The following is a 16,723-nucleotide window of genomic DNA, read 5'->3' as shown; positions in this document are numbered from 1 at the left end:
AATTGAACTTCCCCTAGTACTATTTAACTAATTGCACAGTCAAGGTCGTTATAGTTCCGCGGCCATAAGTGGAGAAACGCAAACATCCGTCCCACCCACACAATATGTTATCAGAGTAGGTAGATGTCCTGAGATTTAATCTCATTGTTATCCATCTTAAAAAGAATTTTCACATACTTGATCCATAAAAAAGAATCAGACTTGTGCGTGAAGAATTATTGTATAACAATGTTCTAAACCGAATAACCATTCTAACAATGATGTATTGATCATGTATAAAATTTGTTATTGGTTTAGTGTATTTAAAAATCGAAAATCGAAAATCAAACCGACCACTTACCGGATATATGATAATATAGCCGAGAAGAGAACAAAGTACTCACACAAGTTTTAATAATTGTTTGTAAATATACACTCAAAGACCATGGGAAATGATCATACGTTTTAAACATATTAAATAATAATAATAGAAGCATTTTTATATCAAACTATTGACGTTAAATATTTTTTTTCAGTTTGACATAGTTTAAAGCTGACGACCTTTTTCCGTTTTATATATACTCAATAGTTATGTGTGTCCATGACCAACAAACTCACTAAAAAATAGATGAGTTGTCCGGTCAACTTCTTGACAAAAGAACTTAGCTGGACTTTGCTGACTTGGCATACGCGATGGACCCACCAGGTCCTTGTTAAAGCAGACACGGTGGCGTATATTGGGTCCCATTTGCACCCTTCTCTCAAGACCAAAATTCAAACAAAATACTACAATGTCTATAGGCAATACGATCAGTCATAGTCCATACCAGAAATTTTCCAAATTTTTTTTAGTCCACCTTCAACGTGTGCATACTTACGTCAACAATGACGTGGAAATATAAAAAACATGTCATTATAAAAAGCTAGTCATTCCCAGCTTCCAAAACACACACAATCTCTACACAAAAAAAAAAAAATCTTTTTTGTATTTTCAATTTTCTCTCATAATGACCATGCATACAAGTGTTTCATCGTCTCCTCTTGGGCCGCCGGCATGTGAGAAGGATGCTAAGGCCCTTCAATTCATAGAAGAGATGACTAGAAATGTTGATTCAGTCCAAGAGAAAGTTTTGGCAGAAATACTAAGCCAAAATGCCAACACTGAGTATCTTCAAAGATTCAAACTTGGTGGTGCTGTGGACCGGGATACATTCAAGTCCAAAGTACCAGTTGTCACGTATGAGGAAATTCAACCTGATATTCAACGTATTGCTAATGGAGATCGCTCTCCAATTTTCTCATCTCATCCCATCTCTGAGTTCCTCACCAGGTGAGATTTAATTACCTAATCTTTCAAATTAGCTTATCAATGACTAATATGAATTATCATAGTGAATTAAATTCATTTCTTGTTTGTTTTGTACGTAGCTCGGGGACATCTGCTGGTGAGAGAAAGCTGATGCCCACAACTCAAGATGAGTTAGACCGGAAACAACTATTGTACAGCCTTCTCATGCCCGTGATGAATCTGTAAGTGCTATTGTAAATATGCTTTTAAGTATTTATTTTTGAACATTTCTGATTTAATTTGGGGATTGTGAACAGGTATGTCCCTGGTCTAGACAAAGGGAAGGGCTTGTACTTTCTATTTATAAAAGCAGAAACTAAGACACCCAGTGGGCTACTAGCAAGACCTGTCTTGACAAGTTACTACAAAAGTGATCACTTCAAGACGAGGCCATACGATCCTTACAATGTGTATACTAGTCCCAACGAAGCTGTTCTCTGTGTCGACTCTTTCCAGAGCATGTACTCACAAATGCTTTGTGGCCTTCTTATGAGAGAACAAGTCCTCCGGTTAGGGGCTGTTTTTGCCTCTGGTCTACTTCGAGCTATTCATTTTCTTCAACTCAATTGGCAGCAACTTGCTAAAGATATCGCTTCAGGAATATTGAATCCCCGAGTTTATGACCCTTCAATAAGGGAATGCATCTCCAAAATACTTAAACCAAATCATGAACTCGCAGAGTTCATTATTAAGGAATGCGAAAAACAGAACTGGGAAGGGATTATTACTAGAATTTGGCCAAATACAAAGTACTTGGATGTGATTGTCACAGGTATGATAAATAAATTTGCTTTGCAAGATTTAATTACTTATATACGCGATAACATGTTATAGCCTTATTATTTTTTTCAGATTTCTAATACTACTTATTGTGGATATAATTGCAACAGGTGCAATGGCTCAGTACATCCCTACTCTGGATTATTACAGTGGTGGTTTACCAAAGGCGTGTACCATGTACGCATCGTCCGAGTGTTATTTTGGCCTTAATTTAAATCCAATGTGCAAGCCATCTGAAGTATGTTACACTATAATGCCCAATATGTGCTACTATGAGTTTATCCCTCATGACTCAGCCAATCCTCGTGACTCACCACCCCGTCTCATGGACCTAGCCAACGTAGAAGTGGGGAAAGAATACGAACTCGTGATCACTACCTACGCTGGATTATGTCGTTACAGAGTCGGTGACATACTCCAGGTCACGGGGTTTCACAACTCTGCCCCTCAGTTTAAATTCATAAGAAGGAAAAATGTGCTATTGAGTATTGATTCGGACAAAACTGATGAAGCCGAGTTGCAAAACGCGGTTGATAGCGCTGCTGCAATTTTGCGCCTGTACAATACTAGCGTGGTCGAGTACACTAGTTATGCCGACACTAAAACCATTCCGGGACATTATGTTATTTACTGTGAATTACTTATTAAGGACCCAACCAATTTTCCGAGCCACGAGGTTTTGAACCAATGTTGTTTGGCTATGGAAGAATGTTTGAACTCGGTTTATCGACAGTGCCGAGTTGCAGATAACTCAATTGGACCACTTGAAATTAGAGTAGTGGAAAATGGTACATTTGAAGAGCTAATGGACTATGCAATTTCTAGAGGTGCATCTATAAATCAGTATAAGGCTCCTAGGTGTGTTAATTTTACACCTATAGTGGAATTATTGGACTCCAGGGTTATTTCAGTGCATTTTAGTGCAACTGCTCCTCATTGGACCCCAGAACGACAGCGTTTACAAGTCTAATGATGAAGTCAATTCAAGTCATGATCAAGCCCACATGAGTGGAATAAAACCTTTTTTTTTTGTTCTTTTTGTATCTTTATGTGTAGTGTTGAATATTCAACGGTGATATTAATTAGTCAATTTGCTCATGGAAAGTGTTTTAGTTACATGTATATCCTTCTGTTGTCTTGATTGGTTTGAAATTTCAATCATATGTGTTTTCTTCCCTTTTTTTGCTGCTTTGTGCAGGTAGGTTCTTATAACCTGAGCATTTATTTGACGTCCTAATGGACTATGCAATTTCTTCTTCTTTTTTTCACCCGGAATTGCCATCTATTATTTGGACATAACACAATATGTCCTAAGAATTGTAAAGCATCATTTACTATTCAATTTGGAAGTATTCCTGTTCTCAAATTTGAAATACAACTTCAAGTTGAATTTAAAAATTTTCATAGCCAAATATAAGTTTTCACTTTAAAAACAAAAACTGTCTTCCTAAAAATTTCACAATAAAACATGACCAAATGTTCATGAAACTTTAAATAGCTTTTTTATACAACGTCTACACACCATCTTTTTTAGATCTAACTAGTGAGATTTTACCGAATATGTTATTACTTATTAGTGTTGTTTTTTCAATGCGTACTACTACTCATAATTTTTCAACTTTTACAAAACAATCCATGTCCAAAAAACTAACAAGACTTTTTGGGTTCAATAAATTCCAAAAAGGCACAGCACCTTCATTCACCCACAATATAAATTGGACAAATTACTTAATTACACTCTTTTACTTACCTTAATATCCATTTATCCCTACTTATTTCAAAATTTTCAAAAATCCCTTATTTACCTATGTATCCTGCATGTATCCCGTGCACAATGTTATGTATCCTGCTATGTGGAATGTATCAAACGCTATGTATCTCGTGCACAACGCTATGTTTTCCACATGTATCCCGTGCACAACGCTATGTATCCCACTATGTGGAATGTATCAAACCTAATGTATCTCGTGCACAACGCTATGTATCCCGCTATGTGGAATGTATCAAACCTAATGTATCCCGTGCACAACGCTATGTATCCCGCAAACATCATTTTTAAGGGATTTTTGGTAAATAAAAAACTAGAAGGGATAGGATGTTATTTAGTACTTATAATATGTGGTTCCTATAATTTATACATATAAATTAGTCTATGTGTTTTCATATGATTGGTCCATATTAAATTCAAACAACTGATTTTTGGTGGGCCCAACCTTATCCGCTCGTAACGAATGCCTCAATCGAATCAAACGGTCATATCAAATCAACCTTTTTCTTTTCCGCCTATGCTTAGCTTTTATATATTATTTCACATTTTTCACTATTACGGAGCAACTTTCTTCTTCTTCTTCTTCGTTTTCTTGAAGAAGGTGATGAGAAATTGTCGATAAGGGTTTAATTTTCCGATCGTTTTACATTAGAGGGAGGAAATGACGATGACCCAGAATAGGCGTTTGTTAGTTTCGAGCGTGGTGGCAAAGAGACAAGCAATGGCGGCAAATTCATCGGGGTTCGAGAATAATCAGGCCGGAAAATTGAATGCTGGAGCGGCTAGGAAACGACTGGCACTTTCAAATATCTCAAATCATACAGCTGTATCTGCTCCTAACTCGATTTCTCATTCCTCCAAACTTGTGAGTGTTTCTCTATTTATTACTGTAGGAAAATAATTGGACTACTGGGTTTTATCTTCTTGTTTTGTGTATTTTTTTTATCACTGGTTCGGTGATTCACTTTTTTGTATATTGGTTATGGGGTTTCTTGTATAAATTTGTGTATGCAAAGGAATTGTAAGTGGGTTTTGTGATTTCTTTTTTGGGGTTTTTCTTCTTGGATCATTAAATAAGGAAAATGGTTAATGTTACGTGGGGTTTCATGAAAAAATGATTGAAGATACTGGTTAACAATTAAGTGATTTTGGGGTTTTTGATATGAGCGAATTTGCGGGATTTATTTTTTTGGTGGAGATTGTGATATTTGGAAGTTGAGTTCTTTGTTTATTGACTTCCCTTGTATAAACAAGTTCACTAGCAGGAAATGCTTTAGTTATCAAGGGATTTGTTTAATCTTTTTAAAAATTATGTCTGAGTTAAGTATTATGAATGGAAAATTTGGTTTTTGGTTTTTTTTCTGTATTGTACTGTTCCTTCTGTTTATAACTTGAGTTATAATGACCTTAAAATATCCCTGGATAGTAGCTTGTACACTTAAATCAAGTTAAACTTCCTCAGCATCTCGCCCAAAGAAGCAGTGAACGAGAGCACAACTTTCTAGCTCTCATGCTTCAAGTGCTTGATAGTCTCACGCACTCGAGCTTCTAACCTCTTAAGAAATATGACTAAATAGCAGAGGAGCTGCTATAATTTACACCGTGAGTGCATTGGATTATCAAGGATATGGTTTTGGGTAAACATCACGAATCGCATATTTGAGCACTAAAATAGTAATTGCGATTTTTCTGTATTCCTACAAGATGAGCCATTGTCAGGTTTTCATTAACATTCAAGTGTTGCTTGGCTGGTTTAGTGATATTTTGCCGCAAAAAAAATGAGATCAAGGCGTTTATCTGCTATAATAAAATAACTAAACAACAAACATCATCGAGTTTTGATGGACTCACTCACAGAAGAATTTGGTGACTGGTGACTAGCTTTGTTACTGGAACTGGTGAAATATTCCCCAATTAAACACATTTCTTTTGGCCTTTACCTTGAGCAATTTTCCAATATGAACTGGTGAAGTATTCCCCAATTAAACACTCTTAATTGTGCATTCTTTTTCTTCTTTCCTCCACTTCATGTGCTCTTCTCTGCTGTATCCGAAGCTCCCCTAAACACCCTTTCTCTATACATCAATGTACGTAAAATTCCTTGCTACACGTTTGTTATTAGAACCTTGAAATACTGAAATGGGATTTCTTTTTTAGTATGTTCTTTGTGAAGAAGTAATACGCCATATCTGGCCGACCCCAAGGTCCATAAACAGTGAAGAATCTTAACCCTGTAATAGAAAGACCGTAGATGTGATTGTACGTATGTGCAATTTCTTCACCAGATTTCTTTGTGGCGGCGTGAACCAGTGGACCAATTCCTGCTTTTTGTGTCCATAAATGATTTTATTACTGTTCTTAATTTGTTAAGGACAAAATTCATCTTTACTCAATGAACAGAAGAAGTTAATCAACTTTTGATAATTTTGAGTTTTCAAAGTTGATAAAAAATTGAAAAAAAGATTGATTATTGTATCTGAAGTTGTGACTAACTTGGAATCATTTTTGGCTTTGGAAGGTACCATGTACATCCAAGATTGTAAGCATTAAAAAGGTGTGTACCATCTACATCTCAAAACATGTCAAAGTAGTAGGTTTTGATCTTTTCAGCAAAGAGTAGTCCTTGTGCATTTCATTTTAACTATAACATTTTATCTATTTTTGATTCCTGCAGCAGACAAGAGAGATGCACGTGCGGACTTGGAATCAGGGTATAAAAAATTCTTGTTGACCCACAGTTATGTGCTACAAGCCTGTGACATTTAAACACTTGAGAGCCTCTGAGGTATAAAAATGTTTACCCTCTTATCTCTTTTCAGCTCTTTGGCTCTTTGAATTGGTTGCTGCTACTAACTTTAACTGAATTGCAGGGGGGCTCGGGGTACAACGCCTTGAGCACTATAAGAAAACAGTCGTTTAGCTACAGACACAAATCCTAGCTAAAGTGATAAATTCCCTAGCTAATGTCAATTTAGCTAGGAAAATGACCCTAGCAGACCTTCAAAGCTAATAAGCTCTTAACTAATTTTTAGCTAGCAAATTATGTCATTCCTAGCTAATTTAGCTAAGATATCTCTGCTAGGCTCTTTCCGTAGCAAACAGTTTGCTACGATGTATACTAGCTAAATTCATAGCAAAATTTACTTGGTAAATGTTGACTTTACTAAGACTTAGCAAGGAATTACCCTATCTAAACTTACAAATTCTCTAGCTATTTTTCAAATTTTTCTTGGAATATTTTCTTTGCTAAATGAATAGCTAAAAACAGCTAGGGATATTTTCTAGATAAATCTAGCTAGAAATTGTATGACGAATACAAATATAATTTTCTATATTTGACACAAGATGAAAAACATAGTTAAATCAAATCAATTTTTCAAAATGAGCACAGTTATAATATCATCAATCCTTGAATAGTGAAGTACATGTTTACTACTAAAACATGTCTTAAAACATAAAAACAGTAACATAAATGTCTTAAAACATAAAAACAGTAACATAAATTATCTTAAGGTACATTTGGGGTAGAACCAGATCCATCTGGTGGTGGTTGAGGAGTAAAACCAAGCATTCGAGCCACGGCAGCACGAACCACAATAGTCACTTGAGCTTCCATATTTTCTCGAATATCCATTTGCACATGCTCTTGCATATTCGTCATCCGTTGCTCCAACACGCGGTCAAGAAGTTGTTGAAATTCAGGTGTTTCAAATATTTGTTGAGTAGGAATATTTGAAGGATTCTGAGCAGTAGAGAATGCACAATTAGAATTCTTTGAATCTGCCAGCAAACAATTTCTAGAACCAAGCCCATATATTTTTCCTTTTTTAGTTCCACCAACTGTTTCTATCCAAGTTTTCAGTAATTGCTCCTCCGATACCGTTTTCAATAAATTCACATCATCTACACTAGTTTTTTCTCCTTCATCTTCTCCATTTGTGGTCGTGTTTCTCTCCATGTCTCTGTCATCTACTTCAAGACCTTCTTCATTCCTTAATATAATGTTGAAGTCTCACCCACCTTATCCTTAATTGTATTTGTAAATGTATTCTGAAAAAGAATGAAGTGATTAGCTATTACATTGTTTAACAAAGCTATCAAGTTGCAAAAGGTGTTATGAAAGTATTCAAATTTATTCTGTAATAGAATAAATGGACAACAAGAAATAAACTTATATAATTAAAGGAATAGAATACTGTAATTGATGAAGTAAACAATGAAATATATATTTGAATTAATACAAGAACATCTTTCCTAAATGCTATATTAAATCTTTATAGGTTCCTTATTCAAACCTTAAGGTGGAATGAGAGTCAGGCTTAACAAAATATAATGAGTTCAATAAGAAATACACAGATGGAAAGAAGTTTGGAACAACCTGTTCATGTTGAACTGTCCACTGGTATACCTTTAACCTATAACCCACCGAAAAAAATTGTTGGACGACCAATAATTGTATTAGAGGCACCAGAAATAGCAAAACAGACCGATGAATAGAATAATGCTCTAGTGATGTATACGTTGTGAAGCACCTACTTTATCCTACATGAAGTTACTGGAAGCCCAGCAGTTCCTCTGGGATCAACTCACCGCTCCAGTATGAGTTCAAATACTAATAGCGATGAGCGTAGGTCTGTAGTTTTTTATTCTAAAGAGTCTGGTGATTTTATGAATACTAGGCCTTCTGTGCATATGGAGGTCTATAACCAGCAGATTCTTTCACCTGTTGCTAGAACACCATCGAATTTGAGAAACAGTTCATCTGATGGAGGACACCATGTCATGATGGAGAACCACCGAATTCTTAATGTGGACCATCCTCTACCAGCCTCAAGATCATCAGCAGGACGTATGAGATGTTCCATAGAGTCACCTATGCAGCAGTTACCACTGTCTCATTCTTCCACAAATCAAGGGACTTGGTACACTTATGGAGACTCAGCTGCAGCAGACATCTTTTTCGCTTCAAAACAGCTATGGTTGGGGTCTTTAGGCCCTGATTCATCTGAAGCTCTTGTCAGACATAAGTTTGAGATGTTTGGTCCAGTAAATATATTTCCATTCTTTGCATTCAAAGGTTTTGCTTTGGTTGAATACCAAAACGTTATGGATGTGGTGAGAGCCAGGGAAATCATGCTGGGAAATTCTCTTTGGGGTGCTGGTCTTCGAGTAAAATTCATGGATAAAGGATTAGGTACGAAGGGAGCAATAAATAGTACAGGTGTTGGTTCTAGTTGCTATATTTATGTTGGAAGTGTTCAGAGCTACTGGGTGAAGGATGATGTCGTGCATAAGCCGAGAAAAGCACTTCAAAAAGGTCCTCAGACGGTTACAGATGGGCGCTAAAATTTTGTTTCTGTACCTGAGTTATATTACCACGATGCAGGCTGCTACATAATGAAATTCCAAAACCAAAACGATAGATATGAAGTCCTGTTCACTGGCCTTGAACTATTGGGTTGCGGAAACTCTTAGTAAAATTGCTAGTCATCTAGAGAAACAACTCTTTGCGGATATGTGTACTGCTAAACAGAAAAGAGTATACTATACCAGAGTCTAAGTGAAAATAAATGTAACATAAGGTTTGCCAGAGAGGTTGAAATTGTTGATCCTACAGGAAGGACGTTTGTTCAAAATATTAAATATGATTGGAAACCCATATTATGTAAGAAATGTAAAAGATTGGTCATATATGCAGCTTTGATGATGGTGGACACATTCAACATTCCAAAATAGGAAGGGTCAACAGGAAATTGTTTTGCCAAGACGAGGCAGGAGAAATCAGGTGCAAAAGTGGATCCCTAGACCAGGGCTAAACAAAGACACATGCCTCCTCCACATGTAGATGGTACACATGATATGAACAAACATGATCAAAATAAGGAACCTCACAAAGCAATGAGCATACATCATCAGAAACAAAGGGAGGAAAAGCAAAAAAAGTTACAAGAAAAGTGTTGTGACATTCCAGAAAGGATAATCACTTCCATTGGCGTGGATAATTGGCAAAGTGGTTTATCATACACAAAGTTGGTGCAGTTAGGTACCTATTAGAGGAAACTACAAACATGGACAACAGTGAATATGGCTAATGTTTTCAGTTCACTGTCTCGGGGAAATGAGGCGAGAAGATAGACTTAGAAACCTCCTGATGGGAGGGTACACCTCTCTCTTTAATGAACTGGTTAATCTGGAACGTAATGGGAATGAATAGCCCCTTCAAACAAAAAAAGATGACAAGGTATTTGGTAAACCACAAAATATCTTTTGCTGGAATACTAGAAACAACGGTGAACTGACATAAGTTCTCTAAATGTGTGAATAAGATAACTAGAGGCTGGAGTTATGCGCATAACTACTCATTAGCCGAAAATAGGAGAATCTGGATTTTATGAAAGCTTGGTGAAATGACTATTTTGATAGAAGTAGTACATGATCAATTTATACATCTATAACTAGTCATTAGCCGAAAATAGTAGAATCTGGATTTTATGGAAGCCTGGTGAAATGACTATTCTGATAGAAGTAGTATATTGATCAATTTATGCATCTATAACTACTCATTAGCTGAAAATAAGAGAAACTGGATTTTAAGGATGTCTGGTGAAATGACTATTCTGATGGAAGAAGTACATGATCATTTTACGCATATAAAGGTAGCAAGTAAGTGTTCCAATTTTTATTGTCTGCTAACAGTGATCTATGACAAAAATTGTAGAGGGGAAAGGAGAAGCTTATGGCAGAAATTACTTAGAATAGGTTTTATCATCACTGAACCTTGGTGTATTTGTGGAGGTTTCTATTCTCCCCTGCTAGATTTGGAATGAATTAGGGGCCAACAGGTCAGTGAATTTGAAACAAAAGACTTTCAACAAGTAATAAATGTATTAAATCTTATAGATATGAAATCTATTGGAAGAAGGTATACTTGGACAAATTGTAACATATGGAGTAGAATTGACAGGGCTCTTTGTAATGATTATTGGATAATACAACACGGAACCTGACAGCTCAATTCAAGAAGAATAGTTTTTCTGATCACTCGCCGATTCTTATTGAGCACTACAGTGCAGATAGTGGACCCCACAAGCCTTTCAGATTTCTGAACATACTGACTAAACATGAGAGCTTTTCAAACATTATTACGACCATTTAGAAACAAAATGTAAAAGGAGGAGATATATATTGAAAAAAATAAAGTTGTGTAAAGAACCTATGTAGTGGTTATTGACATAGGAAATGGGGAGCTTTTATAATAGAGTCGATGAGGCACGAGAGAAGTTAGAATCTATCAAAAAACAGATCACTCAGCATGTGAGGACTACTGTAGCCAACATTGTATTTGACATAGAAAAAGAAGTTGTAGTTGAACATCAAAAATGGTCTTATCTCAAGGAGAAGGTGTTGAAACAAAAATCTAAGGCTCACTGGCTTGAAGTAGCAGGAGACAACAACAAGAAGTAGTTCCATTATCTGTGTGAAAACTAGAGCCAACATGGATAATATTTATATTTTAACCAGTCTTTATAGTAGACAGCTCCTAAAACATGATGAAATTGAGAAAGAGATACTTCAATTTTATAAAAGCTTGATGGGTTCTTGGAATGATTGTCTACTAGTATTGAACTAATACAAGACATCTTTTCTAAATGCTCTATTGAAACCATATAGGTTCCTTATTCAAACCTTAAGGTGAAATGAAAATCGGGCAGAAACAAAATACAATGAGCTCAATAAGAAATATACAGATAGGAAGAAGTTTGGAACAACATGTTCATGTCAAACTGTACTTCCACCACTGGTATGCCTTTAACCTATAACCCACCAAATATAATTGATGGACGACCATTAATTGTATTAGAGGCACCAGAAATAACGAAATTGACCGATGAATGGAATAATGCTCTAGTGATGTATATGTTGTGAAGCACCTACTTTCTCCTACATGAGCAATTATATTGATGGGTACTAAAATTTTGCTTATGTACCTGAGTTATATTACCACGATGCAGGCTGCTACATAGTGAAATTCCAAAACCAAAACGATAGAGATGAAGTCCTGGTCACTGGCCCTTAACTATTGGGGTGCGGAAACTCTTAGTATAATTTCTAGTCGACTATAGAAACAACTCTTTATGGATGTGTGTACTGCTAAACAAAAAAGAGTATCATATACCAAAGTCTTAGTGAAAATGAATGTAACACAAGGTTTCCCAGAAGAGGTTGAATGGGTGTTTCTCGAACAAATACTTACAGAATTGGGATTTCCCAGTAAAATGATAGCATGGGTAATGACATGTTTCAACAGTGAGATACTTGAACTTATTTCAAATGTGAAATCATTTTTATCGTGAAATAGTCCACCCTCAAACAAGTGCACCTAACACAACTAACAACCAAATATACTTAAAGTTCTTTCAAATGTGAAATCACTCTCCTTGCGTTATGCCCAAGAATTAAAGAAAAAAAAATTCTCATTAACAGAGCAATTTCTTTTTTCTTCTTAGAAAACAATTCACACGGATTTAAATTTAAACAAAAATAACTTTCAGAATAAATATCACTGACGAAATGAGATAAAAACATACCCACATCCTTTCTGACGTTCCACAGATCCACTTCTTTTCGTTTTTGGTTTTGTGAGTCATTAGAAATAATTCATCGTTCCGAAGCTCTTTACCAGTTAGTTCCTTCTACAACCATTAAATATATTATTAATTATCAACATAAATCAGAGAATAACATAAGACCAATACTAATTAATACTAAACAAAAATAAAGAATTACTTACATGTCTTCTTCTGTACTCAGCAAATGCAACTGATCCTCCAGTATGTAAGGAAGGACCTTCTCCGTTATTAGATGACATTCTATTCTTTGAGTTGATTGCTGATATTTTCTTAAAATCGTCAGAGTTCCAATATTGCATCAAACCATCCCAGTGAACTTGAGCAATCCACTTTGGTATTTTCTTTTTTCTTAAAAATGTCTTCTTTGCTTTTCCCAAACTGTCACTCAATCTTTCACTACCCACCCGGTTAAAAGTTTTTCGAACAAGTACTTTATCTTCACCAGAAAAAGAATAATTCTTCTGCAAATATAAATTAAATAATCAATTTAGTACTATTTTTCAAGTTGAGACGCACAATCTAGCTAATAAAATAACTAGTTATCAAGAAGGTCGGCCTTGGAAACTTAGGAGACATTGTGTAAACCGAGAAATGTAGGAGGCTTTTATATAATTGATTGCCAAATGTGTAACAAAGTTGCTAAGCTTCTATGGGTTGTATCCTTCAAAAAAAAAAATCCAAATGGCTACACGACTTCTACATAAAGAGATAAGATATATGCATAATGAAGACTCCTAAAAAAACTTGTTGGCATGTGAGAATGATTTTCGAATGTAAAATTTGATTCAATCATAACACACTACTCACTGAAGCAATTAGTTGAAAAGGAAAGCACAATATAAAAGAAACTTACCGTTTATGTCAAAATTCTAGAAAGTGATATGGAAGAGTCTGATAATTATCAAAGAGATAGTACTGAAACACCAGTACATTCTATGAATAGCATTACTGAAAATGCTAGATGACTTCAACAACACCAGAAAGAAAAAAAACATTAAGCTAGAGAAATCATCCTCCAACTCCACACAAAAAGACAACATCAGGCCAAATGGAGGAATCTCCTTTAAAGACAGAATATTTTTTCCATTAACAAGTATACTACGAGATTCATGTATCAATTAGTGTCTTCTCACACGCATGCATGCATACTTTTTTTATTTTTAGAATTTAATAATGTGAAAAATCTAATGCTTAAGTTAAATTTACAGATTCTTGTTCAAGTATAGATACCTCAAAATCATTAAACCATTTGTCTCGTACATGCTCTGGAACATTGCTCCAACAATGCCATGGTCCAGGGAAGCTTTTTTTAAAGGCTAACACCACATCTCGAACAGCCTCATGTGGGCAGAATCTACAAAATCATTAATACAATACATTATGAGAAGATTATTAAATGAAAACATATTTAGCCATTACTTCTGTAATTTTGTATTACTTACGTATCTCCATTTACTCTCAAGGATTTTATGCCACCAAGTGTATCTTGTCTGCCATGTGGATTACTACTTTCAAAAGATGCGAGTGTTTGTTCAAGAGAAACATCTTGAGTTGGATTTTCTTGTTAAGCACCAACATTCTGAGAAAAAGGTGTTTCTTGTTGTCCAACATCTAGAGAAATAGGAGCTTCTTGCTGACCACCGACATTTTCAGGAGTAGTTATTTGTTAAGCATTGGCTTCTTGAGATGTATGTACAATCTGTTGAGAACTACTTTCATGTGATGAGACAATACACTGGTTTAAACCAACTTGTTGAGATGTAGGAATTGATGATTCACTAACACCCTTTTGAGAAGTGTCTGGTGGCAGCTTGCTGCCTCCTCTTCCTTTGTTAGTTATGCCCCCTCGGCCTCCCCAACTACGTTTAATGCCTCTTCCCCTTGTCATATTTCCTGATCAAAATCTAACAAGAACTATAGAATAATACTCAAGAAGTCACTTAAAAATTTTCAACATTTCAAGCTATAAAAATGATTAATGTAGAGAAAATAATGAAGCTTATTTGCACTCAATGTTCACTAATATAACAAAAGCAAATAAGATAGATCGATTCACCCATTTAGACGGTGAATAAAAAAAATGTACTCCTGCAATAATATTACGTAGTATATGTTATTACAACAAGGGTAGAGTTTGCTTTTATTCAATAAAAAAGAACTATAGTCCTGCACAATCGAAGTGTTACATCAAATTCTTGACACATAAAAATGGTGAGATTAAGACTCTACTACAGTATTCTGCAAACATTTGCTACTATGGAGACTACATTTCATCCACACTTCTTCATATGCATATCACTAAAAAGCTCCAGCTCTTCCTCTACTCCTTCCATAAATTACATATATAAAACAATAATAAATTACTGGAAACACACTAAGGTAATTTCATTAACTCAACTAGTTTAGGGGAAAATACCTATATATGACTAACTGAATATGAGATCAAATACTCTACTAAAACATGTGATAAAACTTTAATTGATGGTTGCTAGGCAACATCAAGAACCTTCACTCAACAAAGACACTTAGTAGATGGCATCGCTAGAAAATAAATGCATTTAAAAGAGTGCTAAATAACCATTTTAACAGATTGATGAATCAACTTCGAAAAAAAAATACTTAGGTTTTCAGAAATGACATCAAGCAATAGAAAATAGTAGCAATAGTAATAAAAGAAAACACTCTAGAAAAGAAATTGCAGTAAAAAGTCATTATCTTCACTCTCATCGGTTTCAAAGTTTTCATCACTTTGTTCATCTCCTTCATCTTCAGAGAGTTCAAAATCAGATTCTTCTATCTCTTCATCACTTTCAACAGCATTAATATCATGCTCTCGATCAATTTCACCAGTCTTATTTTCAACTTCATGTATTTCCAATTCACCATTTTCATGACGTAAGCTATCAAGATCATCAGTGATATTTGGGATTATAGGGGGTAAATTGTCGTCTTCTTGGTATTGGATATTTGGAGAATCAATTTGATTTCTAGCTTTTATTTTACACACTGCCCACCAGTCAATACTATCTTTCTTTTTACTGGGATATTCTGCAAAATAGACTTGTTGCGCTTGTTCAGCCAATACAAAAGGTTCATAAGCATAGCTCGAGAACCTTTTTTTATGATTGATATCAATCAGCCCATACTGATTATGAACCTTACACCCTCGACCCATTGTTGGATCAAACCAATCACATTTGAACAAGACAAGAGTGGTTCTTTTCTTTGTTGGATTGGAATATTCGAGCTGTATCACCTCACTAAGCAATCCATAATAGTCACTTTCATAGTCATTCCAAGTTGTCCCTTTTATGCACACACCACTATTCATAGTTGATTTGTTAGATCCATGACTAAGTGTGTGGAACCTATAGCCATTTGTAAAATATTGAGGCCAAGTTTGCACCCACTTATAAGGACCAGAAGCCAAGTCTCTTAACCGCTCATCACTTATGTTGTTAGCTGAATTGAGAACAAAAAAATACACAAAATAGACCGATGATCTATATAGTTATGTATAAATTATAACTTGATGTAGATAAATAAAAATAAGAACTTTTTCATACTATAGTATTTTACTCACATAAGCTTCGAACCAGTTGGCAAATCTACTATTCGTCTCTTTATCAATTTCCTTGAGACTGATATTCTCTGAATTTCTTTTCAATTCAGCTTCAAAGATACTACAGAAGTAAGAATTTATTATTTTTAAATTATCCATTCATGCAGGACATGTATTATATAGGTAAAATCTATAAACTTACGGGATGAATTGTTGAATCTCCTCACAATTCAACAAAACATATATTCTTGCCGCATCCCACTCCTTATCGGACAAATAACGACCATTCATCTCCCCACTCGGACGTCCGAAATGCAAAAAGATGGATAGACAACCATCGGGTGCATCAACTTCACCTCCATCATCATTTCGAGTAGCTTTGTTGAGCCTAGTTTGCACATTAGGCTGGAAATAATGAGAATTGAATGTTGAAATTTCTTTAATGATATAAGCTTCACATATTGATCCCTCAACACGATATCTATTTTTCACCATCTTCTTTAAAGTGTGTATTTCTTTGCATTGGTACATATATAGTTAGTATGATGTAGGTAATTAAATTAATTATCTAATCAATGATATAGTTTAGACTTTTACCGCTCAAAAGGATACATCCATCGAAAATGGACTGGACCTCCAGCTATTGCTTCATATAG

General features: G+C 35.2%; 3 protein-coding genes and 1 pseudogene across 3 annotated transcripts in view; 2 read left to right on the top strand and 2 right to left on the bottom strand.

The window, feature by feature from the left end:
- LOC125840104 (uncharacterized) overlaps positions 1-727 on the bottom strand; it is a 49,122-nt pseudogene extending 48,395 nt beyond the window's left edge.
- LOC125840269 (uncharacterized protein At2g23090-like) overlaps positions 1-16,723 on the top strand; it is a 376,400-nt gene that overhangs the window by 286,047 nt on the left and 73,630 nt on the right. The window lies entirely within an intron of this gene.
- LOC125840234 (probable indole-3-acetic acid-amido synthetase GH3.1) lies at positions 946-3,148 on the top strand. Its single transcript, XM_049519208.1, has 4 exons — positions 946-1,309; positions 1,408-1,509; positions 1,585-2,099; positions 2,218-3,148. Exons 1-4 carry the CDS (start codon positions 987-989, stop codon positions 3,075-3,077), a joined length of 1,800 nt encoding a protein of 599 aa, XP_049375165.1. The 5' UTR covers positions 946-986; the 3' UTR covers positions 3,078-3,148.
- LOC125840266 (uncharacterized) lies at positions 16,007-16,608 on the bottom strand. Its single transcript, XM_049519242.1, has 2 exons — positions 16,270-16,608; positions 16,007-16,188 (listed from the first exon to the last, which is right to left on the bottom strand). Exons 1-2 carry the CDS (start codon positions 16,596-16,598, stop codon positions 16,071-16,073), a joined length of 447 nt encoding a protein of 148 aa, XP_049375199.1. The 5' UTR covers positions 16,599-16,608; the 3' UTR covers positions 16,007-16,070.

This window comes from Solanum verrucosum, unplaced genomic scaffold, assembly GCF_900185275.1.
Source record: "Solanum verrucosum unplaced genomic scaffold, falcon-dt-bn FXZP01000180.1, whole genome shotgun sequence".
NCBI classification, from domain to species: domain Eukaryota; kingdom Viridiplantae; phylum Streptophyta; class Magnoliopsida; order Solanales; family Solanaceae; genus Solanum; species Solanum verrucosum.
This window is presented reverse-complemented; position numbering and strand designations above follow the sequence as displayed.

What these genes read in the sequence shown, in the direction of transcription:
- LOC125840234 (XM_049519208.1), top strand. Translation starts at nt 987, where the DNA reads ATGACCATGCATACAAGTGTTTCATCGTCTCCTCTTGGGCCGCCGGCA. An exon ending in ATCTCTGAGTTCCTCACCAG is followed by an intron (nt 1,310 to 1,407) that starts GTGAGATTTAAT and finishes TTTTGTACGTAG; the next exon opens with CTCGGGGACATCTGCTGGTG. An exon ending in CTTGGATGTGATTGTCACAG is followed by an intron (nt 2,100 to 2,217) that starts GTATGATAAATA and finishes TAATTGCAACAG; the next exon opens with GTGCAATGGCTCAGTACATC.
- LOC125840266 (XM_049519242.1), bottom strand. Translation starts at nt 16,598, where the DNA reads ATGTACCAATGCAAAGAAATACACACTTTAAAGAAGATGGTGAAAAAT. An exon ending in GAGATTCAACAATTCATCCC is followed by an intron (nt 16,189 to 16,269) that starts GTAAGTTTATAG and finishes TTACTTCTGTAG; the next exon opens with TATCTTTGAAGCTGAATTGA.